This window comes from Hibiscus syriacus, unplaced genomic scaffold, assembly GCF_006381635.1.
Source record: "Hibiscus syriacus cultivar Baekdansim isolate YM2019G1 unplaced genomic scaffold, ASM638163v2 tig00113725_pilon, whole genome shotgun sequence".
Lineage (NCBI taxonomy): Eukaryota > Viridiplantae > Streptophyta > Magnoliopsida > Malvales > Malvaceae > Hibiscus > Hibiscus syriacus.
Genome location: NW_024063471.1, coordinates 9,387,141 through 9,395,989, shown reverse-complemented (window position 1 = coordinate 9,395,989; position 8,849 = coordinate 9,387,141). Strand labels below are relative to the sequence as shown.

The 8,849-nt window shown below is 32.5% G+C and overlaps 1 protein-coding gene and 1 long non-coding RNA gene across 2 annotated transcripts; both read right to left on the bottom strand.

Moving 5' to 3' along the window:
- Nucleotides 1-6,236: 6,236 nt before the first annotated feature.
- Nucleotides 6,237-7,199, bottom strand: LOC120187552. Its single transcript, XR_005522305.1, has 3 exons — nt 7,133-7,199; nt 6,986-7,050; nt 6,237-6,456 (listed from the first exon to the last, which is right to left on the bottom strand). It is a non-coding gene; the product is annotated as an uncharacterized LOC120187552 (long non-coding RNA).
- Nucleotides 7,198-8,626, bottom strand: LOC120187551 (nucleobase-ascorbate transporter 4-like). The gene is made up of 4 exons (XM_039191254.1): nt 8,458-8,626; nt 7,632-7,729; nt 7,348-7,526; nt 7,198-7,229 (listed from the first exon to the last, which is right to left on the bottom strand). Exons 1-3 carry the CDS (start codon nt 8,570-8,572, stop codon nt 7,431-7,433), a joined length of 309 nt encoding a protein of 102 aa, XP_039047185.1. The 5' UTR covers nt 8,573-8,626; the 3' UTR covers nt 7,198-7,229; nt 7,348-7,430.
- Between the last annotated feature and the right edge of the window lie 223 nt (nt 8,627-8,849).

Sequence of the window (8,849 nt, the reverse complement as noted above, 5' to 3'; positions counted from 1 at the left end):
GCCAAAAATGTTAAAAATAGGCTGATATTGTTATAGAATGTTAATAATATGTACTCTTGAGTAACGTTTAAGTATAATTGTTTGGAAATATACTAATAATTGATATTGTATGTGTCTTTATTGGATGCTTGAGTAGATCAAAATCAAGCTACTGAGTTAAGCAAAACTAAAGGCAAAGTACCAGAGTAATTAACGTTACATTTTAGAGATAATAGCGAGACAATCCAAGTGAGTGCATTTAATTGTGTAACTATATGTTATATTAATCATATATGTATGATTGTTTAATATGTATGTGGTGATTACCAAATAGGCATTAAGGGTGCATTTCACGGATTTCATCCTATGTGGATGAATATTCGTTTTGGCACTAAGTGTACCTTTCACGGAATTCATCCTACGTGGATGAATAACCGTTTCGGTACTAAGTGTGCATTTCACGGAATTTATCATATGTGGATGAATAACCGTTTTGGCACTAAGTGTACATTTCACGGAATTTATCCTACGTGGATGAATAACCGTTTCAGCACTAAGTGTGCATTTCACGGAATTCATCCTACGTGGATGAATAACCGTTTCGGCTCTAAGTGTGTATTTCACGGAATTCAACCTATGTGGATGAATAACTGTTTCGATACTAAGTTTACATTACACAGACTTCATCCTACGTGGATGAATAACTGTTTCGGCACTAAGTGTGCATTTCACGGAATTCATCCTATGTGGATGAATAACCGTTTCAGAACTAAGTATGCATTTCACGGAATTCATCCTACTTGGATGAATAACCATTTCGGCACTAAGTGTGCATTTCACGGAATTCTTCATACGTGGATGAATAACCGTTTCGACACTAAGTGTGCATTTACGAAATTCATCCTACGTGGATGAATAACCGTTTCGACACTGAGTGTGCATTTCACGGAATTTATTCTATATGGATGAATAACCATTTCGGCACCGAGTGTGCATTTCACGGAATTCATCCTACGTGGATTAATAACCGTTTTGGTACTAAGTGTGCATTTCACGGAATTCATCCTACGTGGATGAATAATTTTTTCAGCACTAAGTGTGCATTTCACGGAATTTATCCTGTATGGATGAATAGCCGTTTCGACACTAAGTTTGCATTTCAGGAATTCATCCTATGTGGATGAATAACTGTTTCGGCACTAAGTGTGTAATTCACGAAATTCATCATGAGATGATGAACTACAGTACAGGCACTACGTGTGTATCTTAATAAATGAACATGAATAGAAAGTTGGTAAATTACCATGTTAGCACTAAGGTTGCAAATGTATAAAGTTTATAATAAATTAAAAAGGGTTAATTTTTAGTATTTGTAGTGGGTGTGCAACCCACGTAAATTATAATACGTTTGTGAATTACCGTATTGGCACTACGTGTGCAAACTATAGAATTTATAATGAATTGAAAGTGTTAAGTGATAATTATTAGAGTAAAAATATTTCAAAAATAAAATATTATTGGCCTAGGTGTGCATTTGATAGAAAGATGTCAATTATGCTAGTTAGATGAAATGCTAAGTGCCTTTGAGCTGTGCATTTGACAGAAAGGTGTCAATTATGCCAGTTAGATGAAAGGGTAAATGACTTTGAATAAAGACTAGATATGTGACAATGTATAATAGTGAATAGAAGGGCATGAAAGGATGCCATAAATGAAATGTATAATAACGTATAAAAGGGCATGAAAGGATGCCATAATTTAAATGCATATGGGTGCATTATCGGTATAGAAAGATGCTATAAATGAAAAGGCATAATGATGCATTATAAATATAAATGGATGCCATCAATGAAAACAAAGAATAATGAATAAAGAGATAAATGTAAAAGAAAAATATAAAAGAAGATAAGTATGATAGGCATACTACAAATAATTAAGATAATTGTGAATGAAATACAATTTAAATAACGAGAATTATAGGATCGTTAAAGAATATACGATTTAGTACGAACTAAATAAATATGTCATACCTATGTATACACAAACGTTACTTTACAATATTATGTCTCACTAAGTAAATACTTAACGTGTGTTGTTTCCATGCGTAGGTAAAAGTGGAGACAAATTAAATAAGGAGTGCAGTAGTAGCAATATATATCATCTGTTAAGCTTGACTCTCTCATCAGTAACGGTAGGACAATCATGTTTATTTTTGAACAATTGTTGGCATGTAATCAAATTTAAAGAAAAAAGCTCTGTAATGTATATAAAGAGGACATTTTGGTAATATATTTTGATGATTGTTTTATCATTGTGCTAAAATGTTTTAATTTAAATTTTGAAACAAACTTTTAAAGTTTTCAAAAGACAAAACTATTTGAAAAGTAAGGTGACATCCATATCTCGTATACGTAAATGTATATGGGAGATGGTTGTTATATTTATTAGTATCAGAGCTATAGGTTTAGCCAATTCTCGGCCAAAATCGAATGTATGTTAATGTAAAAAGGATTACATGCCAATAAGATTGTCAAAGTTACTGATATAATGTCAATTAGAGGGTGATTGATGTCACTCCTGATTAGTTTTATTGTTATTCTTATGTATGTCCTAATAGATGTCGGAAACTAAGGAAAAAGGTAAGAAATTAAATGATATTGAAAAGAAGTTTGAGATCAAAATCGACCCAAGAGAATCTGACATGATTTTAGTATCATGCCATAAAAGGGTAGAAGTTGATTGGGATTTTCCTCCATTCTGTTAAAGGAATGCCCTAGCGTTTAACGATGTTTCTTCATTGGAGGAATCTATTAAAAAGTTGAACTATTTATAAGAGTAAATTTGGTTACTAATTTAATTTTAGCATTAACTTCTATGAGGTTATTGCTACAAAGTTGTCAAGTCTTCTTATTTAATGATGTGGATAATTAGACTTTTATAGTTGAGAGAAAAAATGTTTCATGTGCTCGAGAATATTTTAAATGGATTTGGAAAGTTACATGGATTTCCTCAAGAAGGAAATGAAAGATTTTAAAATAAAATTATTCTATTTAACTTAATCTCGAGTGAGATGATAGCGGTAAACCCTAGTGGGTTATGGTGCAAGTGTGAGTTGGACATGTAGTAAACATTTAATAAAGATTTTCGGGCCTATGTTCCTGGTGGATCTAATGAAATTGTCATTTGACGATTTAAAATCATATTGAAAATAAGTTGTTTGTCAACAAAGATGATTGATTCAGAAATATGCAGAGGGTATGGAAATTATAGTGTTAGTGAGAAAGTAAAATCATCACTCAGGGTGATATCGATAATGATTGTGAAGAAAATGATTTTAGAAAGAGATATATATATATATATATAGCTTTTATTGTTAATGTGATAGATACTCAAGTAATTAATGTAGAAATTGTTTGATAATTTCACAAAAATTGGGAATTTATAGATGTGTTTTCAGGTAAATTGATTGAGTTACCTCCATATTGAAAGGTGGAATTTAAGGTAAATGGTTATTGATGTATTGAACATGTATATATGATTTAGTATTAAATGACTTAAGTGAGTCAAGAGAATTAGAGGCTCAATTATAAGAGTTGATTGATCAAAGTTTTATCAACTCGAGTATTTCATCTTGGGAAGTATGTGTGTTATTAGCGAAAAGAAAGATAAATCTATGTGGTTATACATAGATTTTGACAGTTAAATAAAAACTCTTCGAGAGAAGAAATTGTTTGCCAAAATATTAAAATGTGAAACTTTGGTTAGAAGAGATGGTTTCTTGTGGCCATGTTGTTTTGGTATAAGGTATAAGAGTGGATCTTAAGAAAAACTCATGTTGTAGTAAATTGGAAACTTCTAAAGAATGTTCCTGAAGTTTCGATTTCTTTAGGGTTTGCTGTTTACTGTTGAAGGTTAGTGAAAAAAATTCGACGTTAGCTTTGATGCTAACCAAGTTTTAAGGAAATATATGTCTTTTTTTAGAATGAGAAAGGGTCAAAAGAGTTTTGAAATACTAAAGATGATTGTAATAGAGACACTAGTGTTTATACAACTTGAGTTAGGTAAATATTATGTGGTTTTTACTAATGCATCTATCAACGGTTTAGGAAGTGTGCTTATGCACAAAGGTAAGGTGGTGATATATGCCTCAATAAAGTTAAATACTCACAAGAGGAATTATCTACGCATGTTTTAGAGTTGGCCGTAGTCGAATGTCATAAAATATTTGACATTATAATTTGTATAGTGAGCGATACTATAGTTGTGCTAATTACAAAAGTCTTATGCTGATCTAAAGAGAAAAGTGATTGAGTAACAAGAAAGTGGTAAAGTTTTATGAAAGTATCGCTTTGGAAGTAAGTATTGCGGTTGTGACTAAGTTTGAGAATTATTGAACCTTAATAGATTTTATCAGTTAGCTTTTGTCTTCTGAAATGGACAAAACCTATAATGTTTTCATGTGTCATTGCTTATTAATGACCAATCAAATTCATTGCATGTTCTTACTTTGGGGAAAATAGAGATTTGATTAGAATTGAATTATGAAAAAGAACCAATATAGATCAAGATTAGAGAAATTCAAAAATCGTGTAACCAAAATGACTCATCTAGTTGAAGTATTGTGGTAAACGCATAAAGTTTTTAAATTCAAGGATGAATTTTTTAGGGGGAGAATTGTAATACCCCAAATATCCAGTCAGGGACTATATTGAAAAAGATTTGAAATTTGAAGACTTGTTTGAATAAATGGTAAAAGATAAGAAAATGATTTGAAATAGTGTTTTGGATTAAATTGTAGCAATATATGAATATAGAGGGTATTTCAGTCTTTTAAGGAAAAAGGAATTTAAAATTTATCCTGATTAGGGATTTTAGGAAGAAAAAGGGAAAATAGAAACAAAGAGAGTTATCTCTTCTTCTTCTTCTTCCCGTGCAAGGACCACCCTCCATAGCCAAAGGTAAACTTCAATTAATCAATTTTTCCTTTCGATTATGGGTTGTTTTTACAACCTTAAGTGATATGTAAGCTAAAGGGAGGGTTAAATAGGATTAAAACAAAGATATCGATGAAATATTAGAGATTTAAGAAAAAGTGTTTTGAAATGATATGTTAATATATGAGTGTTTATGGATGTTTATTAGTAGATTTGACTTGTCAAAGAGGTAAATTAGAGATTGAAAGCATTGGATAGGATTAAGAACATATTAGAAATGTAGTATGATTCTTAGAATTGAATGTTCTTGGAAGATTCTAGATGTTTTAAGAAACTAAATGAAAGAAAGTTAGTATGAATATGTAAAAAAGAGTCTAATAGTATTATATGGTGTATTCATAATGAAATTTGACCCCATTTGGGTGATAATCGGGTTAAAAACTGGAAATTTTGGGCATGGGTATCGGTACTGATAGAACAATACCGATAATATAGGCTTAAAATCAATATAATCTGTTAAGTAGTATCGATACCAAGAAGGGAGTATCGATACCATGAAGATGGTATCGATACCATTGAGCACAGAATGCTAAATGATATCGGTACCATAATAGAGTATTGATACCATAGTATAGTAGTATCGATACCATAATATAGTAGTAGCGATACCATGGTGGGGGGTTCGATACTATTGAGCCAACAATGTTAAAAATAGGATGATATTGTCATAGAAAGTTAATAATATGTACTCTTGAGTAACGTTTAAGTATAATTGTTAGGAAATATACTAATAATTGATATTGTACGTGTCTTTATTGGATGCTTGAGTAGATTGAAATCAAGCTCCTGAGTTAAGCAAAACTAAAGGCAAAGGAAAAGTACCAGAGTAATTAACTTTACATTTTGGAGATAATAGCGAGACAATCCAAGTGAGTGCATTTAATTGTGTAACTATATGTTATACTAATCATACATGTATGATTGTTTAATATGTATGTGGTGATTACCAAATAGGCACTAAGTGTGCATTTCACGGAATTCATCCTATGTGGATGAATAACATAAACCTTATCAGTTGGGAACTTGGTAAATTAAAGTCATTACTGTTTGCAACTCTGAGGGAAGAGAAATAAAGATTTAGGTAATGATACAAGACAAATGCAAAGGTGAAATCAAGCCCATCACAGAATAGTTGCCGCACTGATATTTGACGCTTTCTTAATGTCATCATTTTATGGTTTTTTCCCTATTTTTGTTTGTCAATAAAACCAAAGAAGGATTGCAATTAGTAAGAAATCTAACTATGCAATTTTTACATCTGTTATCTACCCAAAGAATGTAAATGATACATGCATAATACAACTCGGCTTTAAAATTCAAAGCCTTACTCTTAATTGTAGATGGAAAGTTCATGTTACATGTCCATGATAATGGCAAAGCAAAGAATGTTCTTAGTAACAAAAGGGTTAAGAATGCAGGTCACCTGAGATAAGAAAACAGCTGGTACCAATGCTGGGAGTCTAACTTCGATGCATCTCGCCAACTACATGCAACAAGGAGAACAAAAGAGAAATTACAGAATGAAAGAATAAATACAATATTTACATATCAATGGAGCAAACCATATATCCATCACAAACACTCATGGATTGCTAGTGAAATTACAAGAATAATAAAACCACAAAGTATACTTATCGAGAGGAATGGAGTCACTAAACGATTAAAACTGATAATGTCCTTTAGATTTAGCAGTAGTTCAGATTACAGCTTATGACAAATAATACTTGCAAAAGATAAAGGCTATATAAACACGAGTGTTTTATGTTTGAACCAATAGCAAACTTCACAGAGAAATTCTGATGTCTCTCAATCATTAATGAAGCTGAAAACATGTCTTAATATCTGGTTCATGGTAAGAAGTAGCACAGTTGTTAGTAAATGTAACATCCAATAGGCCTAGTTGTCTTAAAACAATTAGTTGGGGTTCAAGATTTGAGATGACCAGAACTGTAGCTGCTTGAACACAACTATCTCTAAAGAGAAATGAAGAGTTTGGTGCTCTTGTGGGAAACCTTGCGCATAGAGCCCAAGTCCTGTTAGAATCACCAGAGGAATAGCTGCAAGAGGGCTGATAAACCTGCATCGCAACATATCAAAAAATTCACTGGAACTGCAAAACAAATCATAGAATTCAATTATGCATGTTTTGAACATGCTACCTCCCAATAATTCTCAAGAAACCAAAGAAAACAATAGCCATAGTGAAGGATGATGCCACAATAAGACTTGCACGTCTCTCATGGATGCTTTAAACCTCTAAAAGATCAAACAATTTTCATAAGAATGAAAACTAGCAAGGCATTAGAATCATTAACCGTATGTCATTGACAGTAAAAAAAGAGAAGGTCCGAAATTGCAATCAAAAGAAATTAACCTGGCGGGGATCGATGATGACACTATATCGTCTGGATAAGGCAATGGAAATGGAGGGGATGATGTAAGCATAAGAAGCCCCAATCACCACTGGCAGCCGGGTTCCAAACAGCGTTTGCAAAATAGCGTGTTTATACCCGCTACGAAGAGAATTGTACTAATAACATCATCTTTCTCCACCTATTTCGCATCAAACAAACAAAACGTTTAGTTCAAAGAGAAGACAGAACTAATTTTAAAAAAGATAAAGGAAATTTTGCTTTCAATGAAAACCTGCGTTCTTACGTTTCCACCGCCCATTAAAGGGACAAGTATAGATGATACGATGACAGTGGTGCCAAGCATTACCAAGTAATGCTGAAATCCTAGAAGTACTGCTTCAGCTGCAATTTAACCAGAAACAGTTAGCGATTTTTCAATAAAGAGGGAGAAAGATCAAGTCGAACATGTTAGAATTCCCTATCTCTTTTAGGTTCAAAGTAACAGAGCATAACGTGAGAGAGATCAAGAGTCTTGAAGCAAATATTCTATGTTACTTTAAACACAAGAAAACGAGAATCTCACTAGGGAAACTAACAAGAAGGAATGAAACATTTATCATTCCATCATTTTTTTTCTTAGTCTTTTTCACGTATTTCTCGTGATTCTCAACTAAAAGATTTTCCTGAACATGTTTTTCTTCTCCTTTCTCTCCAACCAAACAAACCAGCAAGTTTTTTATGGCACTTTGAGAGCTTCATCCGGCATTTGTTTTCCTTTTGTATATGAAACAATCTATATAAACGGGAAGAAGAAGAAAATAATCGTAGTATTAACTAGTAAGGGAAAAGCTATAAAGACTAGAAGAGTGTGGAAAACAAGCAGGAAAGACATGAAAGAAAGACTACAAAGGAACAAAATCAAGGGCGAAGATCCACTCGTGACACAAATTATAATTTCACATAGAACATCGAATAAAAGTGAAAGAAAACAAAAACAGAGCAAATAAAAAAGGGGAAAAAAGAATGATTGTTTGATGTTTGAGGAAAAGAGAGAATGAATGTAGAAAGTAGAGTGGAAATAGAAACTTAATAGACAGAAACGAAGAAGAAAAAGGTAAAGGTAGGCATACGCCATGAAGGAGTACTGGAGAGGCAGAAATCAACACCGGGGAGCTGGTCTTTGACGGGGAATGGCTGGAACTCATCGGACTTTCCACCACCACCACCACCTCCGTCGACAGTCATTGCTTATGTCTCGACTTTTAGTTGTTGATTTTGCTGAAAAGAAGTTTGCTATTAATATAAGAGGAAGAGGAGCATCAATGCATTGCATATGACATTAGCAAATCCAAAATCTAAACATTTTGATTTGATAAATTAATAGGTAATAATTTATTATTTTAATTAAAGAAGAAAATTAATGAGTGATTACCTTAGTATTTTCATACACATGGCAAAGCCATTTCTCTCTTCACCTGCTTTTATCAAAGCTCTATTAATTAACTTCTTCTCTCATTGGCTG

What these genes read in the sequence shown, in the direction of transcription:
- LOC120187551 (XM_039191254.1), bottom strand. Translation starts at nt 8,572, where the DNA reads ATGACTGTCGACGGAGGTGGTGGTGGTGGTGGAAAGTCCGATGAGTTC. An exon ending in CTCCAGTACTCCTTCATGGC is followed by an intron (nt 7,730 to 8,457) that starts GTATGCCTACCT and finishes GTTAAATTGCAG; the next exon opens with CTGAAGCAGTACTTCTAGGA. An exon ending in CTTTAATGGGCGGTGGAAAC is followed by an intron (nt 7,527 to 7,631) that starts GTAAGAACGCAG and finishes GATGCGAAATAG; the next exon opens with GTGGAGAAAGATGATGTTAT.